At 43.8% G+C, this 19,690-nt stretch overlaps 1 protein-coding gene across 6 annotated transcripts in view; it reads right to left on the minus strand.

Moving 5' to 3' along the window:
• Positions 1-15,958: 15,958 nt before the first annotated feature.
• Positions 15,959-19,690, minus strand: part of col11a1a (collagen, type XI, alpha 1a) — a 64,275-nt gene continuing 60,543 nt past the window's right edge. For all 6 annotated transcript variants that reach the window (XM_076013703.1, XM_076013704.1, XM_076013707.1 and 3 more), the window contains 2 exons: positions 18,028-18,261; positions 15,959-17,568 (listed from right to left, as the gene is read on the minus strand). In XM_076013703.1, coding sequence (XP_075869818.1) covers positions 17,422-17,568; positions 18,028-18,261 — 381 coding nt within the window. In that variant the 3' untranslated portion in view covers positions 15,959-17,421. The remainder of the gene's footprint in view (positions 17,569-18,027; positions 18,262-19,690) is intronic.

Genomic DNA, 19,690 nt, shown 5'->3' on the forward strand with positions numbered 1-19,690 from the left:
TCAAGTTGCCCCTAGGGGGACATTAATGATTAATCAAGTCAACATGGTACACTCACACATTTTCTTTTAAATGTTTACCAGTTATCACAGGGGAGCCATTAAGTAAAGGTTAATTTGTTAGTGAGGGATCAGCAAGCGTGTGTGTGTGTGTCTGCCTCTTGCATTTATATACCCAAAGGTCTTCTAATTAGTCTTTAAGGAGTCTTGGTGTATTGTGAGGTGGTCCTCCTGACTCCTGCAACTGCTCTATGTATTGATAAACATTGACTATCACATCAACTTTTTATAAAATATTCAAAAAGTTCTATTTTCATCTTGCAAAATTATCAAGATTCAAAAATCACGTAGACCAACAACAACAGAAAATCAGAGGCCTAACGTGAATGATAACATAGCTCTGCCAGATCCTTAGCAAGAGGGAGAGAGAATATTTTTCAACGAAGCCTGATGAAAAAAACAAAACAAAAACAAATAACGAACCACCTCAGGAAGCTTTTTATCAATACATTGTTATTGAGTTTAAATAGTTTAGTTAAATACGTAGTTAATGGCCATATTTGGAGACTATATGCATGTGAGTAGATACTGACACGCTTATTTGTTGTCTAACTATGTTACGAAGATGACAGGGTGCATATTCTCATGTCTAATAAATTTTTGATTCCTTTTCCAGAATTTGCTAATCATAGTTTGCTCAATGGCTAGCTTGTTTGTACAACGGATAGCTAACTACAGAGATCTGCTTTTAGTTGAAATGATATAGCCTAGCTGTGCCCACAGTTGATTTAAGTAACATTAGAATTATATGGAAATACTCCAAAGAGTGGATAGTGATTATATTTTGTTTGTATGTTTTGCTCCCGTTTTCTAAAAGTTGAGAGTGGATTCAACCACACTGTTCAAGATGGAAATGCAAGGAAATCAGTAAAAAAAACCTTAAACCTTTATTGGATCGTCTCACATGTTAACTATCTGTCGAGTTTGACATCAACTCAAGCGAGGACAGAATATTAAGGTTTTCATTTGAACGCGTCCAGTCCCCCCAACTGATCTCGCACAAAGCAAACAAATAAAGCAAGCGGAGAGTTTCAACGGAGAACTCGGTGCAAGCGCGTCCTCTAACTGACACTCCAGAGTGATCCGCCGTGGTTTTTAATGACGGAGGTGCAGAATGAATCGCGGCTGACACCCTGTCCGACCTTCAGCTAACGCTCCTCAAACACTCTCGATGTAAAAGCGACACCTGCTGAATTAAAATACTGCTCATCGCGCATTATCAAGGCAAAGTCGGATCATTGGGGTTAAGTTCATAACGCAGTTGCTGAACGTGCAATATATCAAAGACTTTTTCAGAAATTTCTCAAACACTCACGAAAAAGGGTGTGTTTGCAGCGTGCAATGTGAACAGATTGCACGCTGCCCCCCCCCCTTGGTGTTTTTGTTGCAGTAGATTTGCTTCCCTCCCCATTACTTTGAACCTTCTACAAATCCTCATGTTCCACCACGGCTCTACTTTCACTCTTCCTGTCATTTCCCTGATCTTTTATTCCTTCCTCATTCTGTCCATGGCTCTTTCCTGGCATTAGTTGCTCAGCAACATCGAATGGTCTCTGGGGTTACGGGGGGGAGGATAAAAAAAAAAAAAAAACAGGGGAAGAAACAGCACATTTAATGTGAGAGGTCGTGCGTCTTGCGTCCGAGCCGCTGGTGTGAAAAGTACTGCTTTGGCTGTCATTCACTGCCAGACCAAAATGGATCTGCTAGAAAATGAAAGTGTAAAAAGGAGAACAGGAGAACTGGAAACACCAAGCTCTCAAGTAGGAGTGTTGCAGTATTCAATATGTTTGTAATTCAGGATTAAGAGTAGTCATTTAAAAAAAATATATATGTATTTTTTGGATTTGGGATATTGCTATATTATATTGACGGATTTAAATTCAGGAGGTTCCTGTCACCTGAGATCCAGACCAAGAGGCGGATTTGCGATGCGATGTTGCTCAAAGGCAGTTTGATTACCAAACCTTGTAGTCGCTGCTTGTCGCTCGTGGCAGAGGCACCCACACTGCTCTGGTAGTGACTCTGCAGGGTTGGGTCATGAATGATACCTCAGAATATTTAGAACTCGTGATGGTATGCCAAAAAAAAAAAAAAAAGTATCGGATTATGATAATGTACCTCATCCAAAATATGGAGTGAAGTAAAAGTGAAAGCAGGACGAAAAAAAAATCAGACTCCGCTTAAGTGCAGATATGGCCTCATCGTACGTCACCATATGAAACCAACTGTATTTGCTGTTAGCTTCTGAGGCCTCGATCTTATATTCATGAGTAAAGTCAAACATAGAAGTAAGTGGCTAGAGATTTTCCCCCCAAAATAATCATTGTCTGTGCTGAGAGAATGCACATTGACGAAGTTTGGATTGTGTTAAAATGTATGTGTCAAACGTTATACTTTTGGCAAAACAAGGTACTTTTCCTCTGAATGGACATATGACATTTTTGTAATCATGCAAACAAACACTATGCCTCCTTCAATACAAAAGGACAACTTAATTAATCTAACGAATGACTGAAATGCCATTTCATACAGGCTAAGTACTTCTATGTACTTTAGGTCATATATATATATATATATATATATATATATATATATATATATATATATATATATATATATATATATATATATATATATACAGCTATATATATATATATATGCCATTTTTCATTTTATTTTTTTTATTTTTTTTTATTTTTTAGAAAGGTTCATAAACCTCTATTTCCAAAGAAATTCAAAAGACTTTTCTATCTATTTCTTTCATGGGTCACAAGCCTCTGCAGCTGTTTTCAACTCTGCCTAATGAGGCCTGATCAGATGAAAGGTGAAGCACATGAGGCCACTCCAAAGGGACGACATGCGGTGACGAACAAGAGGAGCTGTGCTCGGCGCGGAGCTGCTTGATGCCAGTTAGGGCTGCTTTGGAAAAAAAAAAAAAAAAAAAAAAACCTTCGTTCAAGATTTGAAAAGAATCTCAGTGTTTCGTTTGTCAGTATCACGCTAAATATTGACCGAGAGCGAGCGTGCTGAGAAATAAGGACTTCTCCTCCTCTCTGCAATGTCACGGTGCCAGGGCCTTCAAACAAAAGCCACAAGCTGACAAAGATTAAGCAACAAGCCCTGTGACTTCACACTCTTGGGCGCTCGCACTGCGTTTGGTTGCAGGCTTGAGGCTGACAAATTGAGGGTTTTGCCCTTTTATATCAACTGCGCCACAGCAGCGAGCAGAAAATATGAGATGAAAGGGAACAAAAAACAAAAAAAAAATTCAGAAACACTTCCACCCAGCAGAGAGGGTCCGTGTGCCTTTGTCCCTTTTGTAAGCTCCTGAGAAAAATCCCATGTAAGGCATAACATCCTCTTGGCATAGACCATCACTTCACACATCACCGCTGGGTGAGGAGTTGTCTTATTCTTCAAATAAAGCAGCAATTCTGCTCATAAACACAGACACAGAGAGACGTGCACAGCTAATTCCAGACCACAGCGCCTCAATTAGCGCTCACGTAATTACCCTTTCAAAGCTGCCTCCGCATTATGACTCCTGCTTTTATTGAGCCCAACGCCGAACCCTCCACTATCCTCCACAATTGTACGTGGCTTCCCTTTCAAATCATGTTGGACACAAGAAAATGCCCAAGACGTATTCCGTCTGAGGGCTTTTTATGCCTTTTTATTTGCATCTTGCACTTACAGGGCTATGCAAATTTTTTGTTTTGTTGTTGGGTTTTTTGGTTTTTATGGGGGGGGGAGAGATCAATTTAATGAAATTCAGACAAGGCTTTTCTATTTTTGGCTGCGCTGATGAATTAATTGATATGTCTGGGGACAAGACGCGCTCCCCTCGCCGAGTTCCTGTGATGAACATTGCGCGGCGACGCTCGCAAGACGGCTTCTGATGGCGACGGTGCGCGTGAAATGTAAAATGCAAACACTGGGCAGAAGTAGTACGCGGAGCTGAGCTCACATCTTTGCCCAACAGTTGAACTTTGGATGTCATGATCATTGCTGACCCTTGCATGAAACTGGAATGATTATTATTTGCGACGATCACCGCAGACGATACACACACAGAAAAAAAAACCTTGTTTTTTCTTTCTTCTTCCATTTGTTCTGTTTCATATGATTAGGACCGTGATGCGGCCTCATTCGCTCCTTGCGTGACTGAGATAGCTCGGGGAAATGTCAGCCCACCCTTGCATAACCAAATGCAAAACGCAGTGCCTGCACAGGTCTGACGAAAGTCCATATACCTGAAATTACAACATCTCTTTAGCCTTGAAATTTGCACCTTGTCCATACTGGGTAATTATGATTTTTTTTTTTTTTTTTTTCTTCTTCCAAGATTGGAGGTGTTGCACGGTCCGCGATGTCGTTCTGCATATCCTGGCAGTAACCAGTTTTCATTCGAAACACTGCTGCCTCTCTATACTCTGCGACTGACCTGCCCTCTCCGACCTCTGACACCGGCGAGGCATTTTTCCTCCACAACGATTGCTGAATGTTTTCCTCTGTCTGGGGCCGCTCGCCGTTAAACCTGGACGGCTGCGTGGCTGCATCCCAGCAGGTCTGCAGCGTGTCAAGCCCTCAGGGCAGCCCGTCCTCAAAGTTTCATAACACGGTGGCCGTTTCCCTGGCCGTCAGACACTGCAGCCAGGATCAGTCAGGGAGGATCACTTGGCATGCCGTGTGGCCCATTCCCCAAATCCTTTGGATTTACCCCCAATGGGGGAACGATCTCATCGGAACCTTACGTTACCTTTACATTTGTCACGCTATCGTTCTAAACAGACTTACTTTCCTGTTGCCAGGCGCTACATTAGCCCCATGTGACTGGCCAGGGTCCAGCTGCAATGCAGCCACTGTTGAAACTTCTCACGAACCCCATGAAACTTCTCCCAATACTAGATTGAATGAAATCAACTTGGCAATAATGTCCAGTGACAAAACCCCAAAAATCTGTATATTTATAGTTTTCCTCTGTTTCTGATCAAACCGGAGCCCAATTGGCAGCTTCTCTGTAGCAATCAGCAAGTAGCTCCTTCTTCTTCTTCTTCTTCCTCCTCCTTCTTCTTCTTCTTCTTCTTCGGGCCAGCTTTGGAGCTGCGAGTGCCACTTGAGCACGTAAATGAGGACCTCTCATCCGAGTGTGGTTATGGAATCCGCTGAATATTCAACAGCGCTTGAGAATGCTTTCCAGTAAAGGGGGGAAAATTTTGAAGTGGATGTTGGAACTACCTCCGCGCCGGAGAACGGTTACAGGCCGGCCACCAAACAATGCATCTGAAATTGATAGTGTACACAAACGCATTGTTCCCGTTAGGTGGTTTTCATTTTACAGCTGGCTGATTTAGACAACATAACTCCCTTATGTTCATTATTAGCAACCTGGTAGTGTTTTCCAGTGATACCTCTGCTGCCGCTGGTATTTCTCTCAACTCCATGGCAGTCAATCAGTCTTCATATACATTAAGGCAAAAATGTCCAATCTGTCAGCGTCTGATATAACTCCGCCTGCCTGGGCAGAGCTGTTCCCCCCCCCCTCCCTTTCAACTCAGGCGGATTAGCCCACTGATGCGTGGCATCATCAATTTTCAGCTCAAACAGGAGTTTAGCTGGAGCAAGTATTCCGTTGCCCCATCAAACAGATGTGCACGCTCCGCTCCGACTGTGCCACTGCCGACTGTTCTGCGTAAATACATGGATTTAATACGGGGTTGTTCCTGGCAGCCGGGTGCCTGCGAGTTAGCTCCCCAACGCGTGATGGTGCATTTTCAGTTTGACGCAGTGGCAACGTGTGTTTTTCCAAAGGGGAAAATAAAATGGAACGGGGGGGGGAAGATGAAACCGAAACTATTTTCAACCGGTGATAACAACAAGGACGTTTTGTATGACGACCTTTTCTGCATGATGACAGCGCCTCGCTTCGCAAAGATGAAAACGCCAATCTCGCTGGCGTACTGCGATCCATCTCGGAGGGAGTGACGGCAAAGGTAGATGTGGGCTAAATATCAAATCCATCGGGACCGATGGGCATAATCCCGTGTTGTCATGTCAAACATCTCGGGTGTTCCTGGAGTAAATGAGAGGCGCTTTTTCAGAATGTACGAACTGATTGAGAAGCTGGAGACCACGAAGGAGGTTTTTGTCTGCAAAGTCATTCTGGCAGAGTTGTGCATACAGGTAATTCTGCACCGGCTTAATACTTTGAGAAATCATCTAAGATCTTACACAATGTGGATCTTTGTTTACCTGTGGACTAATATGGAAGAAACAGCAAGGTTTAATGTGTAATTTGCAAATTAATGAAAGTAATTAATGTAACCAAAACGTTTAACCTCTCATCAACTGCAACTGCAAGACTGTCTTGAAATACATATATATATATATATATATATATGTATATAAATACATATATGTCCCAAATATATATCAATACAGTTAAAACAGGAACCTGTCCTCAAGGAAAATTCCAGATTCCGACAGAGAGACACAAAGCAGCTGTCGGATTTGTAAGCAGAGGTGGATTACCTGGAAAACAAAAGCCAGCAGTCCATTTTTTAGAACACTGGAGGGAGGAGGTAAGAATAATATTGTAGCTGGAGAATCTCAGTCGGGATTGAGTGAATGCATTGTTTATTTGCACCGAACATAGCTTCCCGGGACGGGCACGGAACAGTCAGAGTGAAGTTTGAGAGAAACACAATTGCGTACTCCTGCAGAAAGTAGCAGAAGACACTGAACTCCATCCCATCCTCAGCAGAACGGTCCGGACGGGGCGCGGAACGTTTTTTTTTTTTTTTTGCGTTTTCAGCATGAGCGCGGCGCCTTTTTCCCTTGAATGTACGTTGGCCCCTGGAAAGCAATTCCCCTCTGCAAATGATGCGAATGGGGGATTTCTCAAATGGCCTGGAAGTGAAAAGCGAAGAATCTCCAATGCCATGGCTATGCAAGGGGCGAAAAAGGTCAGTTGTCACGGCTACTCTGAAGCTCTCCGTGGGGTGTTAGCCAGGTCTAGCGCCACCTGATGCACCCGGGGGGGGGGGGAGCGCCACTTTGTGGTTATTTCTTAAAAAGCAGAGAATGGCAGCAGTGTTGGTCGCCTCAACGACGATGCCGAGTGCTATTATTATTTCCACTCAACGTATACTGTATATCCCTTTCAGTGCAATAGATCCGTGTTACGTAACACTGACTTTTATCAGATGAAAGTGGAGAAGTTTTCGTAGGAAGGAAAAAAAAAACACTGTGGAAAAAAATGGAACTCGGGGAACAAACGGAAACACGCTGCGAGGTGTGATGATGATGACGACGATGTCCCGGCATTCAGGAAGGAGAGCGGAGGCGACTTGACCTGAAGCTATCCGGGACGCACAGTTGGAGCATAAATACTCTTTTTCTAAGGAAAGTCTCAACTGCGCTCTCTCTCTCTCTCCACTCAACGCATTACAATCCCCCAAGGTTACCTAAGGGGACTAAAGAATCAAGCAGGACTCTTTTTTTAAATCAGTCGTTGTTCCTGTGTTTGTACCGAGGCCCTGAAATGACCAAAATCATAGAAAATAGTTTGTCGATTGTGTTAATTTTTGTTTTGGTTGTTCGACTCATAGTTCTGAATTTGTCTGTGTGTGTGTGTGTGCGTGTGTGTGTGTGTTGGAAGTGGGGGAGTAAGAGTTGAGCTGCTTTATCTTTCCAAATGTAAAATAATAGAGAGGCGAAAAAGTCAATAGACTCCTTTTGACAAAAGAGAAAAATCGTAGCGTTATTTTTTGAAATAACCAAAAGTGGGACTTGGTGCTTGTGAAATACTGATCACCGACCAGCGACCAAAAAAAAAAATTACTACTGGCAGTGTACTTGACCCAACCCACGCACGCATGCATACACGCTCACAAACGGGCTACACACTGGGTCAATTTTCCAAACAGCAGAGTGCTTTTTTTTTTTTTTTTTTAAATCAGACAATTAATTATTCGCCTCTATTACGACAATCACTCGTCGCACTTTCACTCGCGCTGGTTCCCCCCCCCAAAAAATGTATCAGTACGGGCTTGACCTTGAGCGCTCGTTGAAGCGGTTTCGTCCTTCTCTTCTTTTATTCTTTATTTTGGGAAAAAAAACGAGAGAGAGAAAAAAAAAAAAAAACGACCCGAGCTGTTAAATGTTTTAAGAGCTGCCGCCGAAGATCTATTCTGCCGTGTCTTCCGTGCCCCCTGCGAGGTTTGCCTTCCTTGTCCTTGGCTGGTAAACACAATCCTGCGGCGTGCGCCCCAGCTGTTTAAAAAGCGGCACGCACGCCCCCCCCCCGGGATCAGCGCGTACAATTTTATTGGTGCTGAGGTCAGGAGGCCGACTCTCTCCTTTGGGTGTTTGGGATTCAGCGCCGCGCCCGGCACCTCGCGCGTGGAATGCCGGCTCATCTTTGCTTATTCAGATGAGAGCGTGTCTTTGAAGCGCTGCACGCGGTGAGCTTTGTTACAGCTCCCGGCGGACCGGCGGCTGATGGGCTCTCAGGTTTTCTAACGAGAGGAGCCCTGGCATGCGCCTCAGGGCTCCTTCACAATCACTTGCCGCGTCCCTCTGATCACTCCGGCCGCCTCGCTCTCTCTTTTTAAACGTGGCCTTGAAGTCCACTTGAGGATTTCGGAGGCAAACACCAGCGCGAGGCGAAGACGGCCTGGCTGGGGGTTAGGGTAACACGAGGAGCATCGCTGTGTCCACCACAGAACAGGTTGAAAGAAAAACAAAAAATAAATAAAATATGTAAAAAATACTTGACAAGACCGTTCCACTGTACCACTCTGTGCAGGATGAAGTTAAACTACACAAAACTTATCCCATACATCCTGCGCAGTTCTTCTTGTTTTAAAAACTGAATCAATAAAAGCGCGCAGAAGACAAAAGCAGCTGAAAAGAAAGCATAACCACCAAAAAAGGCACATTCATTATTTTTATTTCTGTAGGACCAGCGACAAACACAAATGTCAGCTCTCAGCACCTGTGCCTGACGATCTCACCTGTGCTATGGCTACTTCCCCTACTACCAAAGTATTATTTCAATTTAACTTATTAGTGCTTTCAAACCATCAGTATATGTTATTGTCTTTGTTTCAATCAATAATTACTAGAAATAACGAACAAACTCCACTTCCAAAGTAATACAATCAAATATAACATAGATAACCGCTAATATATTTTTCAGTGCTCTTTATTCTGAAGGACCGACAGGAAATTGCACACTGTCTTACGGGTCGGCAACAAGTTGCAAGCGGACTTTATTAGGCGTTGGCGTTTGTGTCATGCGTCTCGTTCGGGATAACACCCCATCACAACCACGGTCTAAGGTTCTAACACATAATGTCACTTTAGATATTGATATTACTTCCGGTTATGGTGTCTGCGCGTCTCGCAAGAGTGAGATCGTCAGGCACAGGTGCTCAGGGCTGACATTTGTGTTTGTCGCTGTTGTGCCGTGGCTACCCGCTCTACTACTGAGCGGCGGTCAGCCACCGAGACCGTCCAAACGCGGCGCCCTCTTCTGACCGGGTGCTCCCACCAATGCCACTACGACTATACTCATCGGAAAATAAATGAAATATCACAGCGATTTCAATCCGCTTCCAAGTTGCTCAAAATTAATTAATTAATTCTAAAAACACTTTGTGCCACATTAATATATAACCATTTTATATAGCGTTCTAGGAAGTAGTCTTGGACAGTTACAGTTGACTCAGAAGTTCCTTGTTTGAAATGCAAAGAAATGGGGGGGAAAAAAATCATTTATCAAAAAATAACCGACCCCTCGGGCATTAGAAGGACTTTATCGAGCAACGGACAGTTTTAAGAACCAGTGTAACGTGAAGTTTGAAATTGTATGGGTTCGTGGGCATTTCAGTGTCAAATAATAAGATAAGGGGGGGTGGGGGGGGTGTCAACAACAAATCCAGTTTGATTGACGCTCCAAATCGCTCCAAGACACAGACGAGGTTTTCTGTGCCGCGCATCACGCAGCGACGCCGTAACGCCACAGCCTTATCGTACCCGCGGATATCGTCGGAACTTACCGACTTTGTGCCCCGCATTTCAAACGCCTGGAGGCGACAGTGGCGGTGACGCAGAAGGACAATGGGGGCGGAAACCGTCTGAGGCGGTCGTCGGACAAAGACTTGATCGGCAGAATTGTGGAATTGACATACCTTTCTTTTTGAACTCTGATAATATGAGTCTTTTCACCTTCAGTCAAACTACCTCCTCATGGTTTTTCAAGTGTCTTGAAATCAGTGAGCGGATTAAAATCTTTCTTACTTTCCAGAATGAATCGCGAGAGAACACGTGACACCTGGCGCCTCGTCGCAGTTATGAACTTGAACTGTTTTCCACTGGAATTGAATTTGTCCGCGCTCATTGCAGTGAGCCGGACGCGCAAGAAAAAAAAACAACAACAACAAAGAATCCTTGGCAGTCTGCACAACAACAAGCAGAGACGCGGCATGACACGTACACATGCAACTGCCAAGTGCACTGAGAGTCATTTCCGTCTCTCTGGCTCACTGCGGTAAGCGATCGGCCCGTTCATCCCCGTTATGCGACGCATCGCCGGGATTCCAACCGCTGACGCTGCTAACTGGCTTTGCAGGACGCGGCCTTGTTAAATCCACGCGTGAGGCTCACTGACAGTGGTTGCGATGATCCCCCCCCGGGGCCTTCCAGCAAACATCCCCTGGTTCCTCTTTGAGAAGCGTGCGGAGCTGAGGGCGGCCACGCTTTAAAATGATCTCCGCTTAATTATTTTTCGTGCTGACGCAGCACTTTGCCCGCACGCTTAACGCCACTGGGCCACATAGAGAGACACTATAAAGGGAAAGGGGGCAGTGCAGAAGTGGCACTGACCCATCTGTCTCTCCACGCTCCATCCGCTATCTGTTCATTTTGGGCGGGAATCGATGTTCGCGATCATCCTGCGGGCTGTTTACATTTGTACACCACAGATGTTGCAGCTGCGGGGGAAAGTTGCAGGTTCAACTCGGCCAATTTGAAAGAAAACCTTCAGCCATATCAGATCACTGCCGAGGCTGGCAGAAAGAAACAGAATGTGCTTGTCAGAAATCATTGCGAGCATTGAAATCACTTCCAAGTCCCCGTCCAGCGAAGCTGACAACAAGTTTATTTATTTCCGGATCAGAAGCATGTTCATTGCCAAGTTAGAAGAAGAAGAAGACAGATTCTTTTTCTTACTTCTTCATGGCTTGCTCATCAGCTTAAGTTTACTTCAGGAAACATTTGCTGGCGAAAGGAACGCTAGCTCCATTCTCAATAATAGCAAATACAGTATTAGCTTAAGATGAATCCTATTCCTCTTTCTCTACTCTAAGCTATTCTCATGAGCAATTGCTAAGCTTACTGACAGGGCTATGTTCATCAGTAAGTGGAGGCCACTGTCTAATAGCCACCAGATTAGCCGTTGGCCACAGTGCTGCTTGATGCTGCGCACAGTAATGACACAATACGCCGAGCGCTCTTTGGATTCGTTTCTCAATCCAGCAGGTTGGGGACGCCTCTCCAGAAATCAGTGCCTCGGCTCCGTCAGTCGTTAACCCGAGACCTCCTCTCGTCGCCACCGCTGACTTTGATCAGTTCGAGCTTTATCTTTCGCTCGCCGCGTGTGCGTTCTCAAAGGCGTGAATGGTCACGGGAAACCTTCAGATCCCATTGACGACGTTATCCCCTCTCGCCTGTCCGCAATGGGTTCTGCCCTCGCTGGCCTTGCTGTTATCAACAGTAGCCTTATGGTGGCCGTACAACCTTTGGTGTTTTTTTTTGTTATTTGTTTTTTTTTTACAGGCCAATTTCTAAGATGCCTCTCCTCTTGAAAATCTTGGAAAAACATGTTCCATTCCTGAACAAGAAGAATATATTTGAGCGACTCCAGCCTGGACAAGCCATCGAACTGAATGGCCACTTCTCAGGCTTTCTGATGACAGTCTTTTCAGCGAGTGACTCCGGCAAGGCTGCCATCCTGGTGCTTTTAGAACCCGACCACTGCCTTCAATAAAGTTGATGCAATCATTTTAATCTCTAGCCTTGAGCACTGGATCGGTCTTAAAAAAGTTTCACTCGCATTTGGCTGAGATTTTTTTTTTTTTTCCCTTTTATGTCCTCCCTTGGCTCCTCTTCCTTGCTCTGCGCTGCAGAGTTTTTTTAGTCCTTGGTCCATTTCAGTTCTTTTTTTTTCTCTCTCTATATTTGCTATGCAACCTATGTTTTATTTTTAGAGAGCGCGGAATCTCATCCCGATACTGTCAGCTTTAACTTCCCATGGCGCGCCATAATTCCAGCTCCGTTCAACCATTACTCGGAGTGACGTCAGAGGATGGATGGTGTTCAACTTTCTGAAGTTTCTTAAAGTCACCGGAAGTTCCTCTCGCGTCCTTTTCTCTCATTTGAACCCGACGTGGCCCGGACCACGACTGGCTAATCAGCGCCAACCTTTGTGACGGCTCCAGACTCGTCTTTGAATGTATTCAATTGAACCTCGTTTAACCAAACTGTATTTAGTCGCCGAGCATCATAAAGGACGTTATTCTGCCTGGAAACAAAAAGATAAATGCATTAAAGAAATGTGTAATTAATGTCCCAGCGTACTGCCCACACTGTCACCAAATAAGCCCCTTTTTATTGAGCAGTCCATTTAATGAAGGCATGGAGGCGCCGCTGGCCAGTCTTCATCATGAAATAACAAAGAACATTAAAGGACACACTGAGCAGCATCCTGACGTTGTTAGTGTGGTGTGGGATTCAGTTTTTAAAAGTTATTTTTTCTGACATTTTCCTCTCCTCATACGTGTTAGTTTTCATCCCCGGTGTTCCTTGTACAATTTTTTTTTTTTTTAACCATAAAAGGTTTTAGGGCCCCAACTGGCAGGCCTTTTACAGACTGGTCCGTGTCCAGAAAATATTTGCTCATAAAGAAAACCAAAAGGATGAGTGCGTTAAATTTCAAGAAAAATAATGGTAGCATACTGCAAACAATGTTCAGTCACTTAACGTCAATCCCCATTTCCAGTTTTATGTCTCACTTGTCCTCGCATCTTTTCTTCAGGGTAAAATTGACAAAAGCACCCATGTTAGTGTAACGCGACAGGTAACGATCCAAGTGCAACACAAGATGGGTAAGGAAAGAGGGTTTATTTGCAACGGTTAGCAACAGCAGGCTAACAGCAGTTGTTCCGGAAGCAGACCACGGACGGCGAAGGTCTGCTGGCACGCGTGCCTCAGCTGCGTGCCAGCCGAGGGCACGCTAAACCCAGCAGGAATGACTGACAGGTGCGTGTGACGGTTGGTATTAGTAAGTTGTGGTTGTCGCTAACTAATGTTGTGTTTATTTTGCATTTAAACCATTTGTTCAATACAGAGGCAATGTTTAAGTATCTCCGCAGCTAGTAAACAGTCAAATTATGACTTTGTAGCGCCAGTACCTCGCCAGTGGGGTGGGCTCCAGCCTCACCAGAACCAATAATTCCTACAATCGGGTCAGCTCTTTATTAGAATAAATGCTTATTGATTTTGATTATGCTATTAATTCTTTATGTTTTTGTCACGCAACATGCATATTAAACCTGCATTGGACGGGGAGATTTTTGCAAGTCATTCCCAGACTGAAGATCCAAAAACAAACGTCACTACCTGTGGGTTCAAACTTGGAAATTCCCTGTCCAAAAAAAAGGAACGCAGTGTCTCTCGCTAATGCCAAGACAGAGGATCACTGTTCCCTTTTTTTTAATGGGACGAGTCCCTGTGATACTCTTAAAAAAAAATCACTGCTGAGCCCCCAAGTTGTCCCTGCGGCGCTCTGTAATCTCTCCACAGCCTCCAGATCCATTTGTAAAAGCAGTGTGGTCAAATGCAGCTGGGTCAGTAAATCCTTCTCCTCTGCTGTGTCCAGGCCACCCGGGGGTGTTGGTACACTGGTACTAAGGATACCGAACAGTCGTCGATCAACCACTGTGCATAATAGGTTTTAATGAGAGAAGAGCGAAAACTGTGAGCGCTTAAACTCTGTTTTTAAAGTTCTGGGGTTTTAGACTTGAACAAAGTCTCTGAGTCAGTCACTCGGAATAGCAGCCATTAAGTGCACATACCGGGGTTAAGTAGCACCAATTGGTAAATAGACAGAAATAGCTTGGCGTTTAAAAAAAAAAGAAAAGAAAAGAAAAGAAAATGTCAACGCCATTGTGTGATTTGTTCTTTCTGTTTGACACCTGATCCACAGTAGCGAGGACACGACGGACAGTCTGCCGCAACCTAAAGAAATTTCCTTTGACATTTTAATATATCAATTTAATATATCTCCGCTTGCCACCAGGACGTTATTGTGTCAGATACTGGATCCTTTTCCAATGATTGAGCACATTTCTCGCGCTGGGCTTCCAACGGTATCATTTTTATCCCTCTATTCCTTTTTTTTTTTTTCATTATTTCAAATCAACAAAGGGTGGGCAAAAAGTGTAGTGGATTAAAAAAAAAAGAAAAAAAAAGGAGGGGAATGTAGGTGCAGTTTCACAGAAATACTGGGCCTACTGTATCACTATTCACACACACACACACACACACACACACATCCTCTTACTTTGTTATTAACAACAGTGAATAGACTCTTTAAACCTTTTAAGTCATTGTTCATCCGACAAAACCGAGTTGAAAGTGACAAACGAGCTGACAGTTATTTATATGGTAATGCATGGTAGAATCTCCGACGAGATCTCTAAGAAGTCTGATCGCTTCATTTAAATCAAGTGCGCACTTTGACTAAGTTAAAAACACACACACACACACACACACACACACACACACACACACACACACACACACGCCCTGCGCGCGCTCGCCCGCACACAGTCCCCAGAGATAAACGCAGTGTTTGCGGAAGGACATGACAGTGTAGCGACGGGGGGGTTGCCTCCGCACCGTTTCTTCTGCATGTGTGCGCGCGCGGGCGCGCGCGCGTGTGACATGACTAGTCTCGCCGGTTGCTTTTCTACAAAGAGCCCTACGATACAAAAAAAATAAAAAATAAAAAAGCAAACCAGAAGTCAATTTCTTCGAGTGCAGACTTGTCAGTTGTTGTTACGCCGATTCGCCGCGCTCCCTTTGAGAGGGAAATAAAAGGCGGAGCAGCGAGAGACGGCCAGTTCTTTGTCACGGCAAAAGCCGTTGCTTACGTTTTCAGCATTCGAGGGCGTTTGTCCCGCATAGTCTCAAGGTGAGACGAGTTAGCTGGAAGACGGCAGTGAACAACTTCTAAGATATCCGGAGTCTTGTCTGAGAGTCGTGTTTTTTTTTTTTGGGGGGGGGATGAAGAAAACAAGCAAAGAAACTCGTGCCCTTTTGGTGTAGAAGGTGAAAGGGTCCGTAGTAATGGTGGTATTTAACCTAGCATGTTTTGTTTTAGTTCGACATAAACGAACAAACAAACAAACAAACAAACAAAATAATAGCATTTTTGCTAACTGAACACACGGTGCAAAGAAGATAACAGCAAAACTAGCACTTTTGTTCCCGTGCTCTTGCACATGGCTTCCGTAGCTGGGTTCCAACGCCAATAGTCAGTTTCAATAAGTAGTTTTCATTTTTGATGTAACATGCAGCCGACTGTAATTTCACTGTGCTGGTCGCTGTGTTGGTGCGTTTCCACATTTCATTTTCTAATCAGTCTTTATTCTGGGGGGGGGAGGGGGGGGGAATGTTATTTCGTTCCCTCCGCCACTTTTAATGGAATAGCCTTTCAGATTTTCCATACATGGACCCAAGCTGAATACATTTATGCTATTTTGTTAGTCCCGACCTGTCTGAACTGCCAGACGGCGTTCACCTCACAGAAACCACTGAGACATTCAGCTCGCCGTTGTTTAGAATCCAGTTTTTTTTTTTTTAATATTTAAATGAACTATAAAAAGCACATGAAAACATTTCCTCATTTTAGTTACAAAAATGGGTCACCTAGGAGACTTCTCATTGCATTCACAGAAAGATTTGAACAGTGGATGTCTAACAGTTATTTTAATTCTCTCTTAGAAAAAAAAAATTTCCCCACCCAAAATATATAAACTTAATTGCTTAACCAAGGTATGTACAGGGCATAGCGTCCTTGCATCGTACAGGTTATCAAGAAAGTCTGAGGTATACAACCGAAATAAAACAAAGGCCTGTCAGAGAACAAAACAGAGAGAAAAAACAACAAATAGAATTAAATAAAGGAGAAAACGAATGCCATGATTGCTTCTTCTTGCTTGCACAGGATCACAACATTAGTGGGAGATGTTGCCGCGTTTCCGCGCTCGCGTCATACTTCCAGTTGTTTTACCTACGTCTTTCCTCACAAGGGCAAAACAGCGAATAGCCTCACGCTTGGGACTGTCAATAGACATGTATATATATATATATTTATATATATTTATGTACAAAAGGGCGTACAGTCTAATTTAGCAATGGAGAAGTGTTTGAATGCTCACTTTATTTGCTTCATGACAAGGTACACAGTATGTGTTCAACAAAATACCAGGATTACGTCAATTCACTTTGATTTGAACGGCGTCTTTTAACTTACACGGCACATTTTCAAGCAACTTTGAATTTTAAACAGCGAGGAGCAGAATCGGATACACATGCAAGTTTTGAGAGTGGATTCAGAAATAACAGTATTGTACAAAATAATAATTACAGTTTCTTTCTCTCTTTTTTTTTTTTAATAATTATCAAAATACACCTTCTTTCTTAGCACCTCTTTATACTTTTGTGTGAGTGTGTGTGTGTGTATGTTTTTTTTTCTTTTATTTGAACAAGCACCATTGTAGTCGATTTCATACAGCACCTGGAGGATCCCGAGAGGAGGTCCGCGTCCCCTAGTGTCGCCCAACCCCCCGTTTCTCTCTTAGTGACCTCTGACTCCTGCCCTCTCCTCTGCCACGAGTTCGAATGTCCTTCAACTTTGCCTCATCGTCGCGTGGTTAAGTCGTGTGTTTGTCGTTGTATTCTTTTATCTCGCTCTCTCTCTCCTTTTTTTTTTTTTAATCGAGCCCTACAAGGGCAACAAAGTATTTTTTCCTGGGTTGCGCGTGTACGTACGTGGAAAGGCGTGTTCGCTACACCATCTCTTATTCAAAACTTGCATGTGGCATAGAACAGGGTAAAGGAGGGGGGTGATGGTGGGGTGGGGGAGGGGGGCTAGAAATGGGATTCGGTGGTACCCAAAACGTCTCAACTCTCGACTTTCACTGCTGGCCCCATCAAGTCCATATTAAAAAAAAAAACAACAAAAAACCATCTTTTTTTTCCATTCTTTCTTTCTTTCTTTTTTTTTTGTTGAAACTAGCCAAGGAAGCAAACGGGTCCAACTTCGAACCCAAATTTCTGGTTAGGATCCCCAAAGTCAGTCAACATGACGTCGATGATCGGAACCTGATCGATTTTGGGAGTGTTAATCTCCATCACAGTCTTTCCGTAGCCCTTCCTCGTCTGCAGAGAGAGACACACAGACAAAGGGAGCAGCAAATTAGACAAAATGGGAAACATATTCTCTGACTGCACCGCACGAGACTTCAAGCAGCGCCTTTGTATGATTAATTAGCTTAAAAAAACGGATGCTATGAGCTAACAAGGTGCTTTTTTTTTTAAGGTACAAAGCAGCGAAATAAAGCATGGGCAAATTTCTCGAATATGACTTCCCGCTTGCCGGTGTGGTGCACCAAGCGAGCTTGGAGCTTTTGATTTCGTTGCAGTAGCTGTCGTCTGCTTTTAGCAATCACCCGCATTCTGAAATTTTCACAGCTCTTATTTGTATCGGCGTAAATGTCAAGGGTTGCTCCTCGAAAGCAGCCTTTTAGTCAGACGAGCGTTTTTGATGTGTGACTCACAGTCGAACACAACAATCGGTCTGCATCTGCGACAGCGAGTGCATCTGCGACGGGGGCTTACCGCGCATCCGTCTGAGAGGGCTTTGATGTACGGGTTGTTGTCATAGGACATCTCCTCGTCGTTGGCGCCCAGGAAGCGCAGCGCCTTCTCGTAGCTGTCGCTGGTGGCGTCGTGCCAAGCCACCGACTGGTGGCAGCTGTAGGTGAAGTTTTGCCTGGCCGAGGCCGTCAGTAGTCGCAGGAAGGTCATCTGCACCATGTTTATCGAGTTTCCGTCCGCGTCAACGTAGGAAAACTGTCGAAAAGGTGGAGGGCGGGGAAAAAAAACATTGTTTTCTTTGGGTGTGTATTCTACTGCAAACAGTGATTACTCCTTAAAAGTTATCTATATACTTCTTTAACTACATAAGTAATAAATTACTAATTACTTTAGTTTTAAAAAAGTAACAGTTGAGAACATCTTGTTTCCTACACATAACGTACAACAAACCACAATATTCTATTGTTTATCATTGTTTTCGGTTGTTTTTCGACATTTCAGACATTTTGTGGATAGTAAGACATTTTTAGCTTGCAAAATATCTCAGAAAAGTAATGGAATCGTTACTTGATAAAGTAATTCTGATATAATTACCATTTTTGCCAGAGTAATCCCGTTACATCACTCTGTTACTAAAAAAAGTAGTTCAATTACAGTGTTGGATTACTTAGAAATAGATTACTCGCCAACACTATAAAAAGACCATCTATCAGTCTTATGTTGCACATTAAATTTTATTATTTCTGCCTCTTTGTTGATTTCATCTCTCCTGTACATATATTTTTACATTTTTATAAATTTAATATAGTTAGCTGTTTTTAGCTTCTTTTTTTTAAATTATATTGCTGTTGCTTTTCAAGCGCCAACTACACCAGAGCAAATTCCTTGCACGTGTAAAACCTGGCAATGAACGTGTTTTAGATTCTGATTCACGCGCACCATCAAATCGACTGATGGAAAAGCTTTTATGTTGAAAGGACCAAATGATTGGAACACTGATCTACCAGTGGCTCGTAGATCTTCTCCATCACTAATCGAACCCTGCCTGCGTATCTTCACACATCTTACTCACGCTTTCATGGACTCTGTCACTGTGTCTCACTGAACATCGACACAAACCCCAGTTGCAACTTGTCTGATTATTTTACTGTCTGTATTTTATTCGTATTGTTTGGTTTCCTTTCATTCCATTGCGCTGATTTGTGCTGGTTCTCGATGCTGTGTGCGTCGGAACCCCTCGTAAACGACTTGCGACAACTCAAGAGGGCTGATCCTACGATTCATAATAAACAACTTCCACCTATCCATATTTATTTTTGCACAGACGAGCACGGGGCCGCATCGCTACAGCGCGCAGGAGGAAGACAGCCCGGTTTTTCATGTGCCGGGTGCGGCAGGATATTGACACATCACTGAGGGGGGGAAATAAAGTCTTTATTTTATCAATCATAGCCGCTGCCACAGCCAGCCAGGGGTGGAGAGAGGAGACGTTGCATTACACGGGAGCGACGTGTGCAATCCATTAAGTTGAGCTTACCTCTCTCGATGGCTTGAAAACATTTTTTACGATCGTAAGCGAAAGGCCTCCCGGACCCCCGTTGACGTTAACGACGGCTCCGGTTAACAAAGCTCCCGAACGCTTTTGCCTTCTCTAGACAGCCAAGAGAATACGTCGCGACGCGGC

The sequence above is a fragment of the Nelusetta ayraudi genome, unplaced genomic scaffold, assembly GCF_046127955.1.
Source record: "Nelusetta ayraudi isolate G7.1 ecotype Tasmania unplaced genomic scaffold, CSIRO-AGI_Nayr_v1 ptg000155l, whole genome shotgun sequence".
NCBI classification, from domain to species: Eukaryota; Metazoa; Chordata; class Actinopteri; order Tetraodontiformes; family Monacanthidae; genus Nelusetta; species Nelusetta ayraudi.